Below are 25,574 nucleotides of genomic sequence, written 5' to 3'. Positions count from 1 at the left end.
CAAAGGAACGTCAAAGACTCTCGCTAGGAGGAAGCGAAGAATGATGTTTGCAAGAGCCGGATCAACTAGAAGTGGGCTTGAAGAGGAAGAATTCTTTTTAAAGAAGATATGGGCTTGGCATACTCAAGGCCCAAAACCCTTACCCAAACCCATTTCCAATATCCATACACGTCTCCATCGTTAGCCGTCAGATTGGATCACATCTGAATCCAATGGTCGCAACATCGCCAGTACATCAAAGTCTGAAGCTCCTGTCTAACACTACAACACCTAACTCCATCTTGAGCCGTCAGTTTCGTTGTACTTCCGCATCCAACAGTCGCTCCTCGCTTCCTTCCATCTCACCGTTAGATCAATCCTTCATCTCCACATCCCACGGCTCACCGTCGCGAAACATCAAAACTTGATGTCCCCGCCTAACATCCTAGTACCTAAATCAGTATACCCAAAACAAACACTCCCTCTCCTCAAACCCATCGACCTCCATCTTTCTCCCCTACCCCCGACAGTTGCAGAACCACCACCAGCATACCCTGTCTCTGCAACTGCCACCACCTCACCTTCTGCGCCACCATCACCTCTTCCCTGACCATCGCAGACACCACCATCACATCCCCTACCTCTCTAGCCACTTATTACATCAACTTCTCAACCCTAGAACCCTAGTTTAGAAGTTGATGAAATAGGTGAGGTTAGAGACAGAAATTGAAGCATGAGAGAGGAGCAGGAAGGTCAGAAGAAGCATGGGTCGAGTCTATTTGCATCAGAGGGTGAGTTAATTTTATTTATTCTCGAAACCCTAATCCTGCTGATTTGGGGATTTTCAAATTAGGGTTTGTAGAAATTTAGGATTTTGTTGTAAGCTATAAAAGGGAAGCTGTAGAGAATGCAAAACTTGTTCTTGGGTCATCCGAGAAACCCCCTAATTGGGTTAAGTTCATGTTCAGTTTCAATTTAATCTCATGTTTAGTTTAATTCCATGTTTATCTGTATCTTCATGTTAAGTATGTTCTAAATCACTGGTGCTAAGGTTGAGATGAAATTTAATTCCTGTTAGGTGGTAAAATATTAGGAAGGAATTCTTGTAGTGATCAGTTTCCTAGGGAAGTGATGAACTTAGTATGTAATATCACCTGTGATTGAGTGTGCCTTAAACAGACACTCAATGCTAAGGGTGATTGAGTAACTTAGCTCATTAACTTTCCACAAATGCATACCCTGGACTAAGGAAGGCATGAACCTCCCCCTTTTTCCATTAGGGACAAGAATATGAACTAGAATTGCTACTATCTAGCTATGTATAAGATGGATTCAAGACCTTAGTGTTTTACTTCTTTGTCACTGTTTTACTTAGAGAACTCACTGCTCATTTCTCACTGCCTTAGGCTCATTGCCTTTGATTCTTTGCCACTGTCAATCTTTGCATCTTTGGCTCACTGCCACTGTCACTTACTGTCACTGCTTAGCTTAGGAAACTTCAACTACACACACAAGTCTCTGTGGATCGACCCGTATTTGCACATTAGCTTCAATCGACACCGTGCACTTGCGGTTATCATTTGTAGGATTTTTAGAAGCCTACCAACATGTGCCTAAATGGGTCTTCATGTTGGAGGTGCCATTTCCTTGACTATCTGCTTGCAACTTCTTCTTGCAGTGCTTACATTGAGCTTGTTTGTCATTGAGCCTTGTAGAATCATTCCATACTATCGACCTCACTTTTCCCTTCTTCTTTGGTTCAGTTTCAGCTGCTGGGTCATGTGTAGCCTGCTGAGTTTCTTGTGTAGCATCAAATTGAGGTGTTGGTGTTGCAGAAGCTGTCACTTGAGTAGACTCAGCTGCAGGGGATTGAGAGGCTGGAGATGCACCTTCCATCTTGCAGCTCGATAATGAAATTGGACTTGATCCAAGCATTACCACCTGCAACAAACATAATTTCCAACATTTAGTTCAAGAAGCAACAATACAAGCACACATATCACTACTCAAGAAGATAAGGAAGAAAAAAGGATTCTACTTAAGCTCGGGCAACAATTTGGGAACCAATCAGCATTACAATCATGGATTTTATAATCAAACCCTAGCCACTAAACTAATAAGCATTATAATTTTTAACTCTAACAACTCAGTTACCAAAATCTCACTTCAGAGTATTACACAAATAGTTCCAACAATAATTTCTCAAAGAGTAATTAATATAACAACAATACCTCATAGATTTAAACACCCAATAAAACCCTTTTGCTCATAGATTCATAGTCACAGACTTACAGATCCTAAATCACTTCAAGGTTTTACATCAAAAAACCTTTTTCATAATCAACACTGAAGATTGAACTCAAATCAAACAGAACAAGTCAAGTGAAGGGTTTTACCTGTTTGATCTGACAATCCTCTTTTAATGAAGAACTCCAGGTGCTGGTAATTGATAAGCATATATATGCTACATTTTATACCCATATTTATATTAGATATGATACAATATTTTAGTTACTAATACTATTTTAGTGATTTTGTAGAAAGTACAAGTGAATTCGATCATCCAGCGAATAAACAACAAAATGTGAGACTTAATGGTGTTTGCGACGAAAATGAAAAAATGTGGTTAACCTGGTACTTCCATATATTAGCAACCACAATGATGAAATGTGGTTGGCCTGGTATTTCCATGTATCATCAACCACAATGATCAATTATGCTGGCCTGGTATTTCTATATATCAACAACACTTATAATGCTGTCCTGGTATTTCCATGTATCAGCAGCCACAATTCCTATATATCAGCAACACTTAGAAATACCATGTGGTTGGCCTGGTATTTCTATATATCAGCAACACTTATAATGTTGGCCTGGTATTTCCATGTATCAGCAGCCGGGTTGGCCTGGTATTTCCATGTATCAGCAACCACAATTATGAAATGGGGTTGACCTGGTATTTCCATATATCAGCAACCACAATGATGAAATGAGGTTGTCCTGGTATTTCCATACATCAGCAACCACAATGAAAAAAATGACAAAATGTAGCTGGCCTGGTATCTCCATATATATCAGCAGCATAAAATTGTTTCATAAGCGAGGCACAAACGTAGCAAATGAATTGAAATCAAAGTGGGGTTGACACATGCAAACTGAAAATGGGAGTATTTTATCTTTCTTACTTTATTACAAATATATTCCACCGGGAAAGATAATTTATTTGCCATGTGAAGAATTAATTGAGGAATATTTACACGTGAGATTATTTTGGAAATAAAGTAACTCTTTCTTCATTTGGGAGATTTTGGAAATAAGGAGAGATTATTATTTCATTGGAAGAACGAGGTGGCAATACTATTTGGGGAAAGATACTGATGACGACATCAACTTGCATGCAAGATATTTTCATAGAATAATTCATTTTGATTCTTTGATTAATGAAATAAAAGAAAGGGAAGGTTACAAGAAGGAGGCAGTTTTGGAGGAGAGAGCGGGGGCTGCGGCTACAGAGCCGAAAGCCGCAAGAAGACGAGGGTTTGAAGTTTCATTCTTTCGATATCGTTTCTTTGATTAGATTGTCAAATTGATTTCTATTTTAACATGTTTATGGCTTTAGAGAAAGCCATGTCTTGTTAATAGTATTGTAACTAGGGTTCTTATAGTTGAAGCTACTCGGGGTTTTAGGCTATTTTTGATTGAATTGAATTATGAAGCAATAGACCATTATGATTTGAATAAATTAATTCTTGAATATTGTTTATTGATTGATTGAAAAATGAGTTATTGAATTGTCGGTTCTAGAAACCTTTGTGCGTAATCGATAGCTTTATATATATGCTTGTCTCATTATTTGATAGTCCATGCTTTGGTTAAGTTCTTTGATGGGTTATGCTTAGAATATCCAAGTAATATTCGTGAACTAGTAATTAGTTTCGTATAATTTTATCGGTAATACAATTTGATAGTGCATGCTTAGGTTTATTCTTTTGATGTGATATGATTTTAGTATACTAACGATATTTGTGATTCTATGCTTATAATAGGTGATGTAAATAGAACAGAGGATAAACATATATTCATAATTATGTTTCATTTCAGTAATAAAATAGAAGTAGTAGTTGATTCCATAAAATTCTGGTTACCGACTCTCACATCCTTGGTTACGTTTTTATTATTTTGCTTTCATTGTTCCATAGATTTCTGAAAAATATTGAATTTAATTGGTTATTTTTGATTCTAATTAGTAGTAGTATTTTCACACTCCTCGTGGGAACGACCTGTACTTGCCATTGTTCTACTAGTTAGACACTTTGCACTTGCAGTATTTTATTGTAGGTTTCGAGCCTACCAAGTTTTTGGCGCCGCTGCCGGGGAGTGGTTGCATAATACACTCTGAATGATATCAATTTTTGTATATATCTTATTTTTATTTTTTATTTTTTATAATTTATTTTTCTTTTTATTTTAGATTTATTTTAGTTCTTTTGTTTATGCAGTTTGTTTGAATATTTTCCAGGTACCTTGGTTTGAAGTGCTACAGGCGAAAAGATGCACTCGCAAAGCTTTTGCAAGGACCACTTGGAAGATCCACTAGAGGTTTGCTTAGCTCATTTTGGGTTTGGTTTTGATGATGATAGTGTTATTTGTGAAGTCAATGCCTTGTTAGACTCCGTATCGTTGCTATACACTAGTAAATGGAACCCCAAATTAGAACCTCTAGTTTTTTCCAAGTATCGACTAGTTCCATCAGTCGAGAAAGATCCGACCTTGACCCTTAAGCCATTAAGTTCTGAATTTTTTCGTCTTGATGATATTAATAATGAAACCATTTTAGATGATAATGGGTCTATGAGTCGTGATATTATTGCTCCATTGAGCTCTTGTTCCGCGGAAATTATTTCAGCTGATTTAGAACCTGATTTAGAGCGTGTTCCGCCAATAAAACCTGTCAAACAATCTGAATTTGTTGCGTATGGGAATGATTTACTTATCCCATCTATGCATTATTTGAATATCACTTACAGTTTTCGATTGAGAATGAATTTACATACCGTTTTGGAGGTTTATAGTGTTCACAGGGACATATCTTCAGCTGACCGGATTAGTTGGTATGATCCTCAACTTTTTAGACTCTATATATATGATTGGATGTCTACTTTGGGGTACCAACCTCACCTTGTTTGAGACTACATGCTATTGGAAAGTAGGGAAACAAATACATTTCGCTTCATGGGATTCAACCCATCAGATTTGTTCCCTCTACTCTATCTCTTATTTTTATTGTTTATTTTTGTATTTCCCATCTTAATTTCTACGTTGGATGACTCAATTACATTAAGGACAATGTAATGTTTAAGTGTGGGGAGTGGGTAATTATCCATATTTTTGCAGCTTTTCACTTTTCTAAGAATTAAAAAAAATAAAAAAAATAATCAATTGCATAATATCTCTGTTTTGCTCGAGGACTAGCAAAATATAAGTGCGGGGGTGTTGATAAGCATGTATATGCTACATTCTATACCCATATTTATATTAGCTATGATACAATATTTTAGTTACTAATACTATTTTAGTGCTTTTGTAGAAAGTACAAGTGAATTCGATCATCCAGCGAATAAACAACAAAATGTGAGACTTAATGGTGTTTGCGACGAAAATGGAAAAATGTGGTTATCCTGGTACTTCCATATATCATCAACCACAATGATGAAATGTGGTTGGCCTGGTATTTCCATGTATCAACAACCACAATGATCAATTATGGTGGCCTGGTATTTCTATATATCAGCAACACTTAAAATGCTGGCATGGTATTTCCATGTATCAGCAGTCACAATGATCAATTATGCTGGCCTGGTATTTCTATATATCAGCAACACTTATAATGTTGGCCTAGTATTTCCATGTATCAGCAGCCGGGTTGGCCTGGTATTTCCATGTATCAGCAACCACAATTATGAAATGGGGTTGGCCTGGTATTTCCATATATCAGCAACCACAATGATGAAATGAGGTTGGCCTGGTATTTCCATACATCAGCAACCACAATGAAAAAAATGACAAAATGTATCTGGCCTGGTATCTCCATATATATCAGCAGCATAAAATTGTTTCATAGGCGAGGCACAAACGCCACAAATGAATTGAAATCAAAGTGGGGTTAACACATGCAAACTGAAAATGGGAGTATTTTATCTTTCTTACTTTATTACAAATATATTCCACCGGGAAAGATAATTTATTTGCCATGTGAAGAATTAATTGAGGAATATTTACACATGAGATTATTTTGGAAATAAAGTAACTCTTTCTTCATTTGGGAGATTTTGGAAATAAGGAGAGATTATTATTTCATTGGAAGAACGAGGTGGAAATACTATTTGGGGAAAGATACTGATGATGACATCAACTTGCATGCAAGATATTTCATAGAATAATTTATTTTGATTCTTTGATTAATGAAATAAAAGAAAGGGAAGGTTATAAGAAGGAGGATGTTTTGGAGGAGAGAGCGGGGGCTGCGGCTACAGAGCCGAAAGCCGCAAGAAGACGAGGGTTTGAAGTTTCATTCTTTCGATATCGTTTCTTTTATTAGCTTGTCAAATTGATTTCTATTTTAACATGTTTATGGCTTTAGAGAAAGCCATGTCTTGCTAATAGTATTGTAACTAAGGTTCTTATGGTTGAAGCTACTCGGGATTTTAGGCTATTTTTGATTGAATTGAATTATGAAGCAATAGACCATTATGATTTGAATAAATTAATTCTTGAATATTGTTTATTTATTGATTGAAAAATGAGTTGTTGCATCGTCGGTTCTAGAAACCTTTGTGCGTAATCGATAGATTTACATATATGCTTGTCTCATTATTTGATAGTCCATGCTTTGGTTAAGTTCTTTGATGGGTTATGCTTAGAATATCCAAGTAATATTTGTGAACTAGTAATTAGTTTCGTATAATTTTCTCGCTAATACAATTTGATAGTGCATGCTTAGGTTTATTCTTTTGATGTGCTATGCTTTTAGTATACTAACGATATTTGCGATTCTATGCTTATAATAGGTGATGTCAATAGAACAGAGGATAAACATATATTCATAATTATGTTTCAGTAATAAACATATATTCATATATTCATAATTATGTTTCATTTCAGTAATAAAATAGAAGTAGTAGTTGATTCCATAAAACTCTGGTTACCAATTCTCACATCCTTAATTACGTTTTTATTATTTTGCTTTCATTGTTCCACAGATTTCTGAAAAATATTGAATTTAATTGGTTATTTTTGATACTAATTAGTAGTAGTATTTTCACATTCCTCTTGGGAACGACCTGTACTTGCCATTGTTCTACTAGTTAGACACTGTGCACTTGCAGTATTTTATTGTAGGTTTTCGAGTCTACCAGTAATTCAATACTCTTCAAGTACTGAGAACATAAAACAAAAAAAAACAAAAAAAATAATTATAACCCTAAATTGATTGATAAATAGTAATCGATCGACTTAACAAATCGATTCATTAAACATATTTCAAACCATCTCGAGTATCAAAAGAAACCCTAAAATAAAATAAAAAAAACTTAGAAATTGATAAAAAAAAAGAGATCAATCAAAGAGAAAACAACTTACTAGATCATAGAGGTGGTGGTGGTCTTAAGTCTTGAATCTTGATGGAGGTGGAAGAGGCGAATCAGGCGACTATATGCGGGAAGAGAAGATTCTGGTAATTGAGGCGACTGGAAAGAGACGGAGTCGGAGAGGAAGAGAAGAAGAAATGAAATGGCTGCAGAAATAGTTTAGGGTTTCCAGTTTTTATACTCTAGGGTTACCCGATTTTAGACGGTTAGGATTAATCCTAAGAGAAATAAATCAACGGTCTATAATAATCAGTTATCGGTACGGTTAGGGTGCGGTTAGTAGTGAAACCGATAGCTGAACCGAATATCCAACGGTTACCAAAATTAAAACAGACACCGACCGTTGGATTATCGGTTACGGTTTGGTTAGTGCGGTTAACCCAAAAGATTACCCTGCTGATATGTCGCCACCATACTGGTTCATGGCATTCAGTCTAGAACCCACCACGAGTCCCAACAAGGTCAAGGACTCAGATCTATGACACAACGGTATAGAGATGTGGTTGGGTGTGTGTGGCTGCTTCCCGGTTTTGCGACCGATTGTGGATCAGGCTCGACAACAGAGGCACTAGTACAAGACTGTCGGATAGTGCTGCCTTTGTGATTATGTGTTTTATCAATCAATAACAATTGAACGAACACGTTCATTCCCACAAATAAATGATTTAATTTGTATATATTAATGAAAGATGTACAATATGCATCCAGCTACAAGAATTTGAATTTTTATAAAATGAGATCACAATGAACATCGAAATTACTTTGATCAGAACACATAATCCGAGTTCGGCTTCTTGACAGATTTCCATTCTATATACTTCGCAAAGAAACGTTAGATCTGGTGGGATTCTTGGGTTTGTTATTAGTTTGGGCACTCATTTTATCCGTTGTCTTTGTTTTCGAGAATTCAAATGAAAGTCAATAGACTGTAATACAAATTATACTAAAACAAGTTCACATCCTATTACAATTTATTTCAAAGCCTTAAGGGAACCTAAGACACATCTATGAGAGTGCATACTACAGACAACAGATAACAAATTACAAGTCCTCCGTAATCAATCTTTACCTTTTCTTCCAAGTGAATAATGAACAAAAGAGTGCATTTTTCTCGTCAATCTTTACAAACTATCTCTGCCAGAGTATTGAAATTCTTGGTAGAACTCCCTTCTAGACCAACAGCATGTTTTGCAAGACTTCTGAGGGCACCAATCCTCTCTCTGAATTTCTCCTCATATAAGATCATATCTAAACAATCCTTCGTTCCGTCTTTCGTGAACACTCCATCTTTAATCCTAGTACCTATCCCCCAAACGTCCGACACCATCCGACAGTTAATTCTCTGATCGCCGAAAAATGGACGGCATATCATTGGCACACCAGCCGTTATGCTTTCCATCACTGAATTCCATCCACAATGTGTCACAAAAACACCAACTGCATGGTGCCCAAGTACTCGTTGTTGCGGCGTCCATGGAACAATGAACCCCGTCTTGCTAGTCCTTTCAAGGAATCCATTAGGCAATTGGCAAACCAAATGGTCTTTCAATGACCACAAAAATGGTACACCACTTTCTTCCAACCCTTCTGCTAAGGCAGCGAGTTCATGTGGTGGTGGTGTAGTCAATGTGCCAAAACTAATATAAGCTACTGAATTTGGGCTTTGCTTGTCTAACCATGTAAGACCCCCACTGGGATCATCATGAATATGAGATGAATTTTTAGAAGTTAGTGTAAATGGACCTTGTGAACACACAAACCACGAAGGGATTCGAGTGCTCACAATCAATCATCCGAGTGCTCACAATCAATCATCATCATCTAAGGAGATTTGTGATGATGATATCCTAGTGTTGATTCATTGGCTCAAAACCTTCGGGTTTATCATAGCCTCATCTAACAACTCCATGCGAGGCGTTTGCGCACGTGATATAAGTACAAGCAAAGAAAACAAAACGTATAAGTAAAGATCCATGGGGCTAAATAAATATAAAGTGCTGAAATGTAAATAAGACCAAGGTTTACGTGGTTCAGCACTAAGGCCTACGTCCACGGGGTTTGTTGTTTTACTATATTCTTCACGGTTACACGAATAGTCGAATGACTTTTTGGGTTTACATGTTTCTCTCTTCTAAATGATTAACTTACACTTGCAAACTCTCTCTCTCTCTCCTTCCCTTCCTGATTCTTCCGATCCCCTTTCCTCTTGGTGGAGACGGGGTATTTATAAGGTTAGAATGTGGGACCCATCTCTGATGACCGTTGGAACCTTATCCTCTTGTGTCCTTGCGTCTATTACGCAGGGGTCTGCGTTTGCCCCTTGATCCCGCAGAGGCATCCTCGCTCGTTCCACAGGTTGATCGACACGTACACTGCTCAGAGTGTTTAATGTGGGTAGTTGAGGGGTCTGCTCGTGTCAGACAAGTGTCTTCTGCCCCTGTCACGTCCGTGTCAGCTAACTTTCTCTCCACCGTTGATCCTAGCTTCTCTTTTGGGGATGCGATAAAGTAACTCCTCGGGGTTTATTTGGTGTTTCGTGGCGCATCATGTTTTGATGTTTTGGCCTGCATGCTTTCCACGTATCTTTTTATATACACGTGTCTGATAGTGAGATATATGTGTACGCAATTTGCCCCTTTTTTTAGGGCTTGAATGTCTAATGGGTGCCTTGAAGAAAAACTATCGTCGCATATTCTTCTCACTCCTAATAACTTCTCCTAGATACTTGGGAACGTCTTTTATTCGTGCATTAACTGCTTATGTAACGGACACGTTTCTCATTCCTCCATTAATTTACTTCTCTTTCTTTCGGGTATATTAAGGAGAGAGAAAATTAATTTCATTCTTCCTAAACATTCTCTCAATTTTCATTCTTTGTTTTTCAGCCCTTAAATTCTCTGTCTGTCTTCATTGAACCTGTGACCTTAAATTGTCTGTCAGTCTTCATTGAACCTGTGATCTTAAATTCTCTGCACCTTAGCATTAATCACGCCCGCTTCCACTGTTTGTTTCTTCTGCTGCTGTTTTTGCCGGTAAGTTTTTCTTTTCTTTGTTTCCACTGTTTTACGCTGTGTTGATTTGTAAATTCTCTGCTACTGTTGTTCCTTGTTTGTGATGAAGAACTTCTTTTTGATGCTTGCATACTAGTTTGCCCCTGTTCTTTATCTTAAATCAAGGAAGCCACTGTTTTGCTTGTGTTTGAGTTTTTGAGGGTCTGAATTTTATGGAATTTTGAGCATGTATACTAATTTTAGGGTTTCTGCGTTATCGTGTGTGTATTGCTATTGATGTGGTTTTTTTTATCTTTGGTAATGTTTTTGAATGTGTGTAACTTGTTCTTGATTTTAATCTTTTCGCAGCCATGTCTGACCGTCCGCGGCTTACTTGTCAGACTCCTGGTTCTGGTCTATCGAGATCTCCTCCGCGTAGAGAGTCTCAAGATGATGTTCGTCGGAGTCGAGTTTCTTCTGGAGCGAAGGCCTCGTCTTCTAGGGAAGAGATTCCTCCTAAAAATCCTTTTGGTTCCCGAAGAGTCTTCGATCGCGCAGCGTCTCGTCCTCGTGATGATATTAGGAGTACGCAGGCTCTGCCTCGTGTTGTTGGTTTTGACGTTCCTCCTCTACGTTTGTTAGTGCCCGAGCATCATCTGCGGTCCCCTCCAACTTTTAAAGGGAAGAATACGAAGGGTGTAGTTCCGAGGGCTGAATCTTCAAAGAATCCTCCGGTGAAGAGAAAAGCTTCCGAAGCGTTCATTAGTTCATCCGGCCCCGCCGAGGAGGATGAGGCTGCCCCCTTGATACGTAGTGTCTCGGTTAGTAAGAAAAAAGTAACCTTCAAGCATATTGATCTCGAAATATTCAAGGAAAATCATGAGCTCCAAGCCTTCGGGGTTCGTTTCTATGCCCCTGAGGATGATATTACTTATGAGCTTATCTCAAAGTATGAGTTCGATGAATTTCATTTGTTAACGACGGTTGGAGCGTTCGAAGCTGGTCTTATGCTGCCGTTGTACAAATCAGGTGATTCCTTCTACTATGACGTGCTCGCTAGTCGTGAAGGCTCTTCCACCAATACTCACAGCCATTCCGTATCCCAACTATCGGGGAATTATCTCCGCGCCCTGAAGGAGTGCTATCTGCGGAGTAAGGGGGAGACGTCGATGACTTGCTACGTCCCCAATCCCGCGGAGAAGGAATGGTATACTCCTGATAATTTCAATAACTCCTTCGGTGATTACGTCAATAGTAGGAACCGCAAGCCGTGGAGTGTCAGCCTTCGGAATCTCGCTGCTCCTCGGGGCGAGATTCGTCTGTTAAATGAGGTCAGCGATGCCAAGCTGAAGTATGTTACTGGCACGGAGGGGTCTAGTCATCGGAAACTCTTCCCAGCGCTCGAGAGGATCAAACGCGATCATGACTACGAGTGGCACGCCACCGTTATCGAAATAGTTGGTCCGTGGGCTTACGGTTGGATTCCTGGTCCCCGCGGTTGGCGGCCTACCGAGAGTAGTAAGCCACGCGAGTCTCCTCCTGCTCGTTATGGAGATTTCTGTCCCTGGCGTTTGAACTTTGCGGGTATGAATTTTCCTTATGCCCTTGACGTCGTAGAGGGAGACGAGGAGGAAGGTTCTGGTGCTATACTTCCACCGAAGAATACCTCAACTGCTCAAGTACGCGGATTCTAGCGGCGCTTCTCTTTTTTTTTTAGAAATTCATCTGACGGGAAAAATAATTCTTTTTGTGGTGTTGTTTTCAGGTGTTGAAGAATAAAAAGATTAAGCCGAAGCAGTCTTCTACTATTGTGATGGGCGAGGCTGAGTCCCAAGAAGAAGTTACTAGTCCAGTGAACGAAGAGTTTGCTGAGGATGAGGAGATTACAGATGGGGAGGAACGTACTGGTACTTCCCCTATCAATGTCGAAGAAGAGGTCTTCGTTGGTCATGTTGGTGATGAAGGAAGGAACAAAGCCGTGGTGGCTGATGACGTTGTTATTGGGGACATTTCTGTCCCTGCTGGTGATGTCGCGGATCCCCTTACCTCCTCTCAAGAATTTTCTTTTGATCGGATGTACTCCACGGGGGAGTTCTTTGACGATGCCCTCGATTTTCCCGAGGACTTCTCTTTACTTTCCCCCAATGATAATTGGGATGTTCTTGGTGGTGATGGTAATGGAGACGCTACTGTTGAAGATGGTGGCGCGGAGGAGCATGTTGCGCATGTAGGCGCGGAGGAGCATGCCGACATTTGTGCTGAGGGGGCCGTGTCAGAGAAGGGGAAATCGGTCATTGATGCGCTTGTTGATAATCTTCCACAGTCGCCGACGTCTGAGGGCGAGGACGCCATCATGGATTGGTTCAAGGAAAAGAATCTTCTATTTGTCCGTCATCCTGCCCCTGTTGTTGCTGGGGAAAAGGAATCTACTGCGTATACTCGTCGCATGATGGAGATGTCTTCTAAGGCTCGGGTGTCTGAAGCCTGGGGAAAAAATTTGAGTGTTCCCGAAGCTACCCTTGTGCCGGAGCTTCCTACTTCCGTTGCAGATATGATGGCCATCGCCGACGGTTATCAATATGGCTTTCCGCAGCAGCGTGTCTTGGAGGTAAATTTTCGTACATACTTTTTTGTGACAATCGAATGCTTCGGTGAAATAATGTTTGTCATCTTGATGTGTAGATGATGAGGAGTGAGCATTGTAACCACGTGCTGTATCAGTTCTTCAAAGCGAAATTTCTGAAGCTCGAGGCTAAGCTTCGTCACAGAGAAAAGGAATTATCTGCGGCTGAGGTCGAAATAGAAGAACTGAGAAAAAGCCTCAAGGAGAAAGAGAAGCTGGGTGAAGCAGAGGCCGGTCTTCGTTCCGAGCTTGTTGCTGTTCGCGCTGAGTTAGAGCAAACTTGCAGCCAAGTTTCAACTTTCACAGGTTTGGTTCTTTTTCCCTCGCAGTATGTCGTCATTCCTTTATTTCTTAGTTGTTCTGTCTGAGTCTCCCCACCCTATCTCCAGTGGGTGGCGTCCCCGAGCTGATATGGCTTCGAAACGAAAGAGCTCGGCAAAAATCTCGTATTAGAGATCTGGTTGAGAAAATTAAGAATGAAGCCAAGAAATGGGATGCTCGGGCTGAGGTATGGCGCGCGAGGCATGTTCAGATGGTCGACATGCAAAATCTGTACAACCATGATCGTGCTTTATTTAATGGCACACTGCTGTGGACACGTGATGGTCTGCGGGAAGCCCGTGAGCGTACTTCCTTGCTGGAGTCTAGGATTCAGCTGCTGGAAGAAGAATTACAGAAGGCTCGGTCCATTCCTCTTTCAGGGGTTAAGGATAATATGCTCTGTCTTGTCAGAGAAAGAGATGATGCCCGTGCCGAAGCCCATGCTCTAAGCAAGGCCCTTGCCGCGTCCCGCGTTGAAGTAGCTCGTCAGGCTGAGTCTGAGAGGAATCTTGAAGTGTGTATGTACAGACTTAGCAAAGAGGTCTCAGAGATAAATAAAGAGGTCGACCATCTTCGTCACATGGACTCGATGAAGCAGGTAGAATTAGATGCCTGTCAATTTACTCTCACCAACCTTCAACTAGACTATAAGAAATTATCCGCGGAATATGACCATCTTCATGAAGCGCGAGATGCGGTTGTTAATGAGTATGAAGAGGCTTCGGCTTGTGTCGAAGGTATAATCCTATTTCATCGAGTGTGACCGTGTTTTTTTTCTGCGCTAACTCCGTGGTGTTGTCTTTTTCAGAGCTCGAGGGACACCTTCGTGTCACAAATGAAAAAATTGAAAAGGCTCAATCTTCCTTAGCGCAGCAGGAAGAACAGACCAATCATTTCAAGAATTTAGTGGCAACCCGCGAGGAGGCCGTTGGTGCTGCTTCTAGAGAAGTGAATCGGCTATCTTCGTTATTATCCCAAGCCCAACAGCGGACAACAGTTATTAAGCACAAGGCTCGTTGTCAATTGGCTGAGGAGACGAACAAGATGCTGGAGAGGATAGAACTTGGCCTAAAGAACGAGCATGGTCTCGTGAAGAACTATCCTCGTCGTCCAGTTCCTTCTGCCTTGCCTGACTCCTCGGGACCCTCTTCTGGTGGGAGCGTCCCTTCAAGTCTTCGGAATAATCCTGCCGATGGGGCAGCAATCTAGGCAGAGACCACAACATTTTGTAGGGGCCGCGACATCATTATCCTTCCCTTTTTGTAATCATGTAACAAGAATATTTTTTGCTGATATCCTGTAAAAGGAATATTTTTTGATGTGTATCCTTGAATTGGCCTTTCACTTTTTGTAATCATCCTTTATGAAATGGATCCTTTTCTTGATATACCTGCAATGTTGGTTTGTTTTTATTTTAAGCATTTGTGAAAAAACAAAATAAAAGTTTTTAAGTGTTTGAGTGCGATACTGAAGGAAGGTACCTTCGTGATCGTCTTGAGACCTGTCACCCCGCTGGCGAATCCTGGGCCAGAGGATTCCCAGACGGTGGGGGCCGGGGCAACGTTCTAGGATATGGGATTAAAATATTTACACACCCATTCCTTCGACCCGTTGCCTTAAGATTGGTTGGGTATCTCTTTCTGCTGGGTGCCTTCCCCCTGGTCTTACACTTATGGACACTGATGGGGGAGCCCTGAGAGATTGTAGATTAACTACTTTCCCCAATATTGTCGATAGATTCCGCTGACTTGATAATTTGAAAGCTTGTTTGATTGATAAGTTGAGGCCTGCAATTCCTCTTCCAGAGATAGAAACATGTGGAGAGGTCAGGCTCCCTTCTTCTTCTTCTGGTACACTTCAAGCAGATTCAAGTCTGCGTTGCTCCTATGGGAAGTATGGTTTGAGCCACTTAGCATTCCAAGGATGCCGGAGGACCTCGCCTTTTAGATTACGAAGGTAGTAGGAACCGTTACCCGCAACGTCGTGTATTACAAAAGGTCCTCCCCACGTAGGTGCTAATTTTCCCCATTTCTTTTCTTGCTGATACCGTGGGATTGTTCTCAACACATACTTCCCCTCTACAAAATTCCGCAGCTTTACCTTTTTGTTGTACTCCCTTGCTAGTCTTCGTTGATAATTTTCCATCTTTTGTAATGCGACTTCCCTTCTTCCTTCCAAGTCGTCCAACCTTTCTAACATCATATCTGTTGTGAGGTTTTTTTCCCAAGCTTCGGTCTTCGTGGTTGGCATGAGGATTTCCGTAGGTATGACTGCTTCAACTCCATAAGTTAGAAGAAACGGGGATTCCCCGGTGTCGGATCTTCGTGTTGTCCTGTATGCCCATAACACATTGTGCAGTTGTTCGCACCATCTTCCTTTATGCTCGTCTAATTGTTTTTTGAGTATAAGGGCGAGGGTGTTGTTGGTAGCTTCCGATTGTCCGTTGCTTTGAGGGTATATGGGGGTGAAATTGTTCTTTCTTATTTTGAAAGTATCGAAGAGCATGTCTATATTTTTCCCCTGTAATTGCTTGCCATTATCAGATACGATTTCAGCGGGTATACCAAATCTGCAAATGATGTTCTGGAATATGAAAGTAAACACATCCACGTATCTGATCCTGGCCAAGGCCTTATCCTCCACCCATTTACTGAAGTAGTCCGTGGCTACTATCAAAAATCGTCTTTTCCCTGATCCTTCGGTGAGAGGCCCGACGATGTCTACGCCCCATTTTGCAAATGGCCACGGGCTATCGACGGAGTTTAACATTGTCGCCGGCGCGTGGATCTTTTTTGCGAAGCGCTGAAATTCTTCACATCGTCGGGACATCCTCGCGGCATTCGGCCAGTAATATCCTTGCGTTTTTGCTTTGTCAGCTAGTGATCTCATGCCGCTATGATTCCCCGCGTCACCATAATGGATATCATTTAGAATTCGATGCCCCTCTTTCCGGGACAAGCAACGTAGTAATGGTCCAAGGAAGGATTTCTTATACAGGACCCCATCCCGAAGATCGTATCTTCCCACTTTGGAGAGTATCTTCCTAGCTTGTTTCTGATCCGCAGGTAAGCTTCCTTTTTCGAGAAAGGCATGGATTGTCACTCTCCAGTCATCTTCGTTGCTGAAGTATTCGTCTTGATTTTCTCTTGACAGGATATCTTCTTCGTCATAGTCATTATGGATGTCTTCTCCTACCTGATCTTCGATATTTTCTTCCACTGTATCTTGATTGGTAGCGAAGGAGAATTGAGATGCAATCGAAGGCTCGTATACCCTTGCTATTTTAATAGCTTCGACATTTTTATCCCTCAGCATGGATGATTTATATGCTAGGGCATCCGCGTGCCTGAGGTCCCTTCTGCATAAGTGTCGTAACTTAATGTTCGGGATTTGTGATGCCAATGTTTGGACCAAGGCCATGTAAGCTGAGAGGGTGTCATCGTACACATTATACTCGAGCCCTATTTGCCGTATGACAAGCTGCGAATCACTTGTCAGCCTTACATCGGTTACCCCCATCTCTATTATTATACGGAGGGCGTGTACGACAGCTTCGTATTCAACAATGTTGTTGGTATGCTCTTTGAATTCCAATCTAAGTGCCTGTATAATCCTTTCTCCAGTTGGGGTGATAATGACAATGCTTATTCCTGCTCCTTCCTTATTTTTGGATCCGTCGACGAAGACTTCCCATTGTCTTTGACTCGCAGGTTCGAGGATATCCATTGTATCCTTGTTTTCTTCCTCGGCTTATGGTATTCCCTTAATATCTTCGTCGTTGTCAAGGGGGAGGTCTGCTAAGAAATCCGCCAGAACTTGGGACTTCCGAGAATGTTGAATTTCATGAATGATGTTGAATTGATCCAGATGGGTGTTCCATTTGGCTATTCGGCCCACTTTTCTCGTGCTTTTGAGGACTGCTTCCAATGGTGCTTTGCATGGGACCCTGACGAGGTAAGTTAGGAAGTAGGTTCTCAGTTTTTGGGTAGCCCATACCAGTGCGAGGATGAGTTGTTCAATCTTAGTATAATTTCTTTCCGCAGAATTGAGGGTCTTGCTGACGTAATATATAGGTTGTTCTATCTTTGTATTGGTTTTGACTAATACCGCGCTGACTGCGTCCTCTGTTGCTGCTATGTATAGTGCCAAAACCTCGTCAGGGTCTGGCTTCTGCAGGATCGGGATTGAGGCTAGGTGTTCTTTGATTTTTTGGAATGCTTCCTCGCATTCAGTGGTCCATTCGAACCTGCTCCCTTTTTTGAGAATATTGAAGAAATGTTTGCATTTGTCTGAAGACCGTGCAATAAATCTGCCCAACGCTGCTATAGATCCATTGAGCTTCTGCACTTCCTTTAAATTCTTTGGGGACGGCATCTCTACTATGGCTTGAATCTTTGCTGGGTCTACCTCGATGCCCCTTTTTGTTACCAGATACCCGAGGAACTTCCCCGAGGTGACACCGAAAGTACAGTTCTCCGGATTCACTTTCATGTGATGCTGTCTCATTGCTTCGAAGATATTCCTCAGGTCCTGGTGGTGATCTTTACGCAGCTTGCTTTTGACGAGCATGTCGTCAACGTAGACTTCTAGGGTTCCTCCAATCCATGGCTTGAAGATAGCATCGACCATCCTTTGGTATGTTTCCCCTGCGTTTCGAAGTCCGAAAGGCATTCTAGTATAGAAATAAAGGCCATGTGGGGTGTAGAACGCTGTGTGTGGCTGATCTTCTTCTGCCAGGGCTACTTGGTTGTAACCAGAATATCCGTCCATGAACGACAGCTCTTCGTACCCTTCCACTGCTTCAACCAGTTGATCTATGCTCGGCAGGGGATAGCTGTCCTTTGGACATGCCTTGTTGAGATTAGTAAAGTCGATGCATATTCTAACCCCTCCATTTTTCTTAGGAACAATGATCATGTTGGAGATCCAGGTAGGATACTTGACTTCCTTGATAAATCCTGCGTCTAGTAGTTTCCGAAGTTCTGTTTCTACTGCCTCATGATACTCTGGAGCTACTTTTCGTATTTTCTGCTTGAACGGGGGCGTGCCCGGTTTGATGCGTAGTTCATGTTGGATTACTTTTGGGTCAATCCCCGGCATATCTCCTAGCTTCCAGGCGAACACATCCGCGTATTCCTTAAGTAATTTGGTTAAGGAATGTTCCCTTCCTTCGTCCATTATGGTCCCGATTTTGATCATCTTCGGGTTTTCTTCCGTTCCTATGTTGATTTCCTTTACGGGCTCCACTGGTGTGAACACAGGCTTCGGGTTTCCGAGGACTGGGATGTTCTTTAATTGCTATTTAGCGTGTTTCTGTTCTTCGCTGGTTGTTGAAGTACTTGTTTCTGTGCTTAGGACATTATCATCTTTCGTCAAGCCCTTCCCTGTAGTTTCCTTGAGGAACATGTCTATGGCCTTCTCTTTCGCGGTTTCTTGATTTTTTACTCTTCGGATTTTTCGTTGCTCTTCTTGCTCGTTGTTGATATGATCCTGAGTGGCCTGGCACTCTCGCGTAGTGATCCGATCTCCCTTGATTTCCATTACTCCCTCAGGTGTTGGAAATCTGAGATATTGGTGGTACGTTTCCGCAACTCCTTTGAGCTTATGTATCCATTTTCGTCCAATAATAGCGTTGTAGGGGGAAGGGATGTCCACCACACTGAATCGGGTTTCCAGTTTCATGGGCCCTGCGTTAACCTGCAACACAATGTCTCCCAAGGGCTTCGTGGCTGCTCCATTGAATCCATAGATGATGTGATAAGAGGTCATTAACTGTTCATCATGGAGCTTCATCCGTTTGAATGCATCGTAAAATAGGACGTTTACGGAGCTTCCCCCGTCTATGAGGATCTTTTTTAGGTTACATCCAGCTACTGGTAGTGTTAGGACCAAGGGATCGTTATGGTCTTCCATATCTTCTTCGATATCCTCGGCATCGAAGATGATAGGAGATTCCATCCATTCTTCGTGTTCGTCCACTACTATCCCATCGACCTTATATAATTCGCAGCGGTCTTCGAATTGCTTCCGTAACCTCTTTCCTATCTGCGCTGTAAGTGAGGGTCCTGTGGCTTCAGAACACGAGATGGTGTTGATTGTTCGGTTTCCTTCCGGAAGTTGGACTGGTTTGGTTCGCTTAGATCTGTCCTCGGTAACATCCTTTCGTACTTAATGTTTGAGCTCTCCCGCATCAATTAATTTTTGGATCATTATTTTAAGGTTCTTGCACTTTTCGGTCTGGTGTCTGTTGAAACAGTGATATTCACAGTAATCTTTAGACTTCTCGGATCTCGGGGGATGCTTTCCCTTAGACCATGGCCACTCCAAGTTTTCCCTCCCTTTGATCTCTCGTAGTATACGAGCATAGCTAGCGTTGAGTTTCGTGTAAACTTGATCTTCGAATTTTCGGTCACCTGCTCTTCGTTCATCCCTTCGTTCCTTCCTATCTTCGTGAGGTCTCTCCCCTGAGCAACTCCTTTTGGCCCCATTGGTTTGTTCCGCTGAATTGGTGCGGTGAGACCTCTGCGGATATGCCCTCGGGTTTTCCCGTTGAATTTCTTCAAGTCGAGCGTGCTTTTCGATAATTATTCGAAGATCTCCCTCTGTCTTAGGAACGCTCCCATGAATTTCAACAAATAAGGGACTCATTCGGTCTAAGCCCCATTTGTAGCAATTGATGCTTACCACTGGGTCCACACTACCTATGGCTTGGCAGATCTTGTGCCATCTGTTAGTGTACTTCCTCGTGGTTTCCTTGTAGCCAATCGCTAGTGAAAAGATCTTATCCATTCCGGTGTTTACAGTCTTGTTGTACATATACGTTCTTAAGAATTTCTCTGCGAGTTGGTCGTATGAGTGGATAGAGTTTGGTGGCAGATTATCGAACCATGATAACGCCGATCCCTTCAGGCTTGACGGGAAGTATCTGCAGAGTACGGCGTCGTTCTGACCCCATCTAGCTAAGACACGGTTGTAGTACCGAATATGTGCAGCAGGGTCGCTGGATCCATCATAGCATTCGAACGTTGGGACAGGGCATTTCAGCGGAATAGGGGTGTTGGCCAAGCGATGAGTTAAGGGAGTGGAGTTAGCGTCTCTCATGACCTCTTCTAACCTCCCCCCGCCTTGTTTATTTTTTAATTGCCTGATCTCGGCCATCATCTCATCTCGTAGTTCTTCCATTGCGCGGTGGTGCCCTAAATTCTTCTGTTCGTTACCGTCTGACTCTCCATCGTCATAATCCGGGTCAGATACGCTACTTCCCCTTATCGCGTCTTCATTAGCCGCTATGACGACTCTATAGTCTCGGTTTGGCTCTGGTGCTTTGGAGTTTGCTTCATCAAGTTGTTGGCTGGTCTTCGTGCTTAGAGCAATCCGCTCCTTTAAATCTTGATTTTCTCTGGCCAACAGGGCTACAACATCTGCGTAAACCTGCTGGCTCTTCTTCAGTTCCTCAAGCTCAGCCATCAGTCGGTGTGATTGGTTGGACCCCTGATTGGGGGTCCCAGCGCGTGCTACTACAGCCATGGTGCCGCCCTCCTCCACGGTCTGCACTAAAGGTGGAAGGGGTTCAGCTTCGGTCGCTGGCATTTCCAAATTGGGGTGGGTGCCCCTCTGCGGTGCTAGAGCCGCCGGTATGGTTTGATTTTTATCATTTGTTGGTGGCATTCCAAAAGTTAGAAGGTGCACGGGTTGGAATGTTCTGGATTCATCCACCCTTTCTCTTGGTTGATTAAGTTGATTCATGGCGCAAGTATTGCTAGCCTCTGCAGCCTTCGGGACTACCGCAGCCGCACCGTACTTTGTCGCTGCTGCTCTGAGAGCCGCCGCTGCAACTGAATTAGCGTTCATAGGTGAAGTGATTTCCGCAGTATCTTGCCTTTGACTGGTCATTTTAGCTTTATGTCCCTTCTGCTTGCTTCGGGTGATGACCGGGGTTGTCGTGGGTGTTTCTTTTGACAAAGCTTTGGATTTTCCTGCTTCCTGCGTCTTTTCCATCACGTGTCCTTTTGTTGACAATGAAATCTCGCCGAAACTCGCCTTCTTTACTCACAATACGTCCTTTCTGCATAAGGCATTTCAAACGAAAAACGGGAATATCCGCGTGAAGCGGGTTAGTTGACGAAATACATTCTTCCTGGAGAGGATTAATACACGCAAGTTACAATATACGGGTTAAAGTTTTACTAAAGGAGATCCTTAGTATAAAAACTACGAAAAACCCCCCAGAGAGACGGGTTCGCATGAGATCTAAAGAAAATCGTAAATCCGCGGATTAGAACAATAAATCTTATCGAAGATAAAAGGTGGGTTTTTAATACAATACAGTTAACAAATGATCTATACGGTCCGAGCTGATAAATCAGAGCAATCATATGCCAATTTAAAATGAAATCACGGGATAAGATAAATCTTTTACCGGGACGAAGTCCCTGTTTCTAGCGCCAAATTGTGAACACACAAACCACGAAGGGATCCGAGTGCTCACAATCAATCATCCGAGTGCTCACAATCAATCATCATCATCTAAGGAGATTTGTGATGATGATATCCTAGTGTTGATTCATTGGCTCAAAACCTTCGGGTTTATCATAGCCTCATCTAACAACTCCATGCGAGGCGTTTGCGCACGGGATATAAGTACAAGCAAAGAAAACAAAACGTATAAGTAAAGATCCATGGGGCTAAATAAATATAAAGTGTTGAAATGTAAATAAGACCAAGGTTTACGTGGTTCATCACTAAGGCCTACGTCCACGGGGTTTGTTGTTTTATTATATTCTTCACGGTTACACGAATAGTCGAATGACTTTTTGGGTTTACATGTTTCTCTCTTCTAAATGATTAACTTACACTTGCAAACTCTCTCTCTCCTTCCCTTCCTGATTCTTCCGATCCCCTTTCCTCTTGGTGGAGACGGGGTATTTATAAGGTTAGAATGTGGGACCCATCTCTGATGACCGTTGGAACCTTATCCTCTTGTGTCCTTGCGTCTATTACGCAGGGGTCTGCGTTTGCCCCTTGATCCCGCAGAGGCATCCTCGCTCGTTCCACAGGTTGATCGACACGTACACTGCTCAGAGTGTTTAATGTGGGTAGTTGAGGGGTCTGCTCGTGTCAGACAAGTGTCTTCTGCCCCTGTCACGTCCGTGTCAGCTAACTTTCTCTCCACCGTTGATCCTAGCTTCTCTTTTGGGGATGCGATAAAGTAACTCCTCGGGATTTATTTGGTGTTTCGTGGCGCATCATGTTTTGATGTTTTGGCCTGCATGTTTTCCACGTATCTTTTTATATACACGTGTCTGATAGTGAGATATATGTGTACACAGACCTAATGTCAGACACTTCTGAAACTTGCATTTGAAATCTTCGATAATCGGCAAGTCTAGTTCCGCAAAGGAATTCATGGTAACCGCAGCAGCGCGTGGCAACGTTGATCCCATTTTATGCAACATAATTGAGAATTCTGATTCCAAGCCTCCGAAAATAATACCTTCTTGCAAGTCTCTGATTCTTATAAGAGATAATCCTGGGACGAAGTCAATGATTTCTTCTTCGCGTCCTTCAATACCCGTAAAACATATCAAAGTTCCAATAATTGGACTATTAACAAAATTTAGAAAGAACAAAGGAAAGAGCAGAAAAGTTACCATTAGGCCCCAGAGTAATGGATTGACGGATAAGATCAGTATAAAAATGAGTGGATAAAGAACAAGGACCAGCGGTCCAGAACGAAACCATAGGAACACCCAGTTCATCAGCCATATCACTTCCAAAATACATGAAAGAATCACATATGAAACACTTGATCATCTTCATCTCATCACCATACACAGAATGAATCCCATTTTTATAATTCTCAACCATAGATTTCAGAAAGAAAATCATCTCAGCCATATGATGTCCTGTAAAATCTTTTGGTACTCCATCATCAACATCATACGACTTGATATTACTTGGTATGTTATCATTTGATGATGTTCCAAAAACTGATTGATTGGATTTAGATGTTGAGAAGAATGAAAACGTTAATGTTGGTGCTTGTATTGCTAATCTGCGTACAAGATTGAACAATGGCATTGCATGTGTTCCGTATGGAAATGCCATCACCACTACATGGTTTGGCTTTTTTGATGCCATTTTTTTACTGAGAAAGAAAGAGTTGGAACTATTATCTGGACAGTGAGTGTGATGAGGAGAATTTATATGCAGAGGAGAGGGGAATTAGGCGGAGGAATGGGGGTTAAAAGGTGGTGGTTAGAGTGAGATTTTTTTTTTTTTTCGTGGTAACCACCACTACCAGCTGGTGTGGTAGGAGTCGTAGGACGATTGGGATGGTAAAATTAATGAGTGAAGATGTGTCTGTTTAGTGAACCGCATATTGACGACGAGACTCCTGAAGTTAGGTGGGGAAGATGCGTCATAACTCACACGCGTTTGCTTTTAGTACATTCGCATGTAACCAAAATATCCGGTCTGATTTTATTATTTTCTTTCCAGAACAAAATAGAGGCGCATTACGGGCGCCCCCATGACTAGCATATTGTTTGTAGTAGGATCTCTATAATTACCTTGCCTTGCTCGATGGTCCATGTGATTAAGAAATTATTTTCTTCTATCTGGATTTTATTTCTGCCCAAACATATTTACCTGCACAGGTACGCAACATATTTCAAGAATCTCAAATTCTCTATCATCCCATGTTTGTATTTCTAATTGTAAGCGATCCAGAAGTTCAGAAATTAACATGGTTAATGCTCTTACCAGGGGCGGAGCCAAGAATCATGGGAAGGGGTGCAAAAATTTGCCATAGGTGCAACCAAAAATTTTAGGGATGCAAAAATGCAAAAATAAGCTTATTTATAAAAAAAATATTTTTTTAGGCCTAAAATGGGCTTTGGAGCCAGCTGGACAGGAGGTGCAAGTGCAACCCCTTGCAATGGGCTGGCTCCACCCCTGGCTCTTACAACTACTACTTTTATGACAAAAGTTTACATGTGTTAGGTTACAATGGTAGATAAAGGTTTATATAGACTTCCTGTCCAGAAAGGTTTAATTGTCTACGGAGCTGATAGTCTAAGACTAGCCTCTTGCAGAACCATATAATTTCCATGTATCATATTAGCATGATGCCCTGCTTATGTTATGGACTTCTCCTTTTCAATGCATGACGTACGAGTCGCGCTTCGACTCATATGATTTTTGTCACAAATTCTGAAAACGCTTCGACTCGTAATTCTGAAGCGGTCAGACTGTGAAGCGTGAGAGTCAACCCTGAGTCGACGCTTGATGACTTAATTCTTGGTCATCAATCAAGGTGTTCGGATAACAATTCTTTTTGAAGGAATAAAAAGGAAGGTGTGGGGTTTGACCTTTTTTTTTAAAGGAGAATTTTATTGAAAGGCTCGAATAGTCAAGGATTACATAGTTTAGGAATATAACATTCCCAGTCTTTACAATCGGGTAAATAAACATTAGCGTAACTAATTCCCAATTATAAGCATTAACTTCTGATCATCTTGTTCGATTAGACCTTATCTCCTTGATATCGTGGATGTTCTTGCGATTTTTGGTTCCTGTTTTGATCCCTGTTACCTGTATAATTTCATCACAACGTTGGTTATTTCTTGACCCCGGTGTCTGAATCCATAGTTGGTATAAATGGTTATTTCTTGATCCCTGTGTCTGAATCCATAATTGGTGTAAAACACAATAGTTACAGTCATCCCAATAGTTGTTGATGGTGTGATGGTGGTAGATCCGGAGTTATGAAACCTTCTTCAATGACTATCAACAAGAATAGTCTAAATTTTGAAGGATACTTCAGAGTCTAAAAAATGAAGTGATCCATTGGTATTGATGATGAAGATGGATACTTCAGAGTCCGAGCCTTGAAGTGATCCATTGATGTTGATGATGGTTATGTAGCTGACCAGCTGGTGGATAGGTATATGTCAGACCGTGAAGCGTGAGAGTCAACCCAGAATCAATGCTTCATGACTTAATTCTTGGTCA

The 25,574-nt window shown here is 41.6% G+C and overlaps 1 protein-coding gene across 1 annotated transcript; it reads right to left on the bottom strand.

Annotated features, from left to right (window-relative positions):
- Positions 1-1,578: 1,578 nt before the first annotated feature.
- Positions 1,579-23,876, bottom strand: LOC113272403 (anthocyanidin 3-O-glucosyltransferase 7-like). The gene is made up of 4 exons (XM_026522243.1): positions 23,210-23,876; positions 22,891-23,121; positions 8,755-9,368; positions 1,579-1,920 (listed from the first exon to the last, which is right to left on the bottom strand). The coding sequence occupies exons 1-4, from the start codon at positions 23,697-23,699 to the stop codon at positions 1,579-1,581; spliced, it is 1,677 nt and encodes a 558-aa protein (XP_026378028.1). The 5' UTR covers positions 23,700-23,876.
- Positions 23,877-25,574: the final 1,698 nt, after the last annotated feature.

This window comes from Papaver somniferum, chromosome 4 (assembly GCF_003573695.1).
Source record: "Papaver somniferum cultivar HN1 chromosome 4, ASM357369v1, whole genome shotgun sequence".
In the NCBI taxonomy this organism is placed as follows: Eukaryota; Viridiplantae; Streptophyta; class Magnoliopsida; order Ranunculales; family Papaveraceae; genus Papaver; species Papaver somniferum.
This window is presented reverse-complemented; position numbering and strand designations above follow the sequence as displayed.

Coding starts and splice junctions, on each gene's coding strand:
- LOC113272403 (XM_026522243.1), bottom strand. CDS start 23,699: ATGGCATCAAAAAAGCCAAACCATGTAGTGGTGATGGCATTTCCATAC. Junction 23,122..23,209: donor CATTACTCTGGGGCCTAATG/GTAACTTTTCTG, acceptor CGGGTATTGAAG/GACGCGAAGAAGAAATCATT. Junction 1,921..8,754: donor TCAATACTCTGGCAGAGATA/GTTTGTAAAGAT, acceptor TGTTTGTTGCAG/GTGGTAATGCTTGGATCAAG.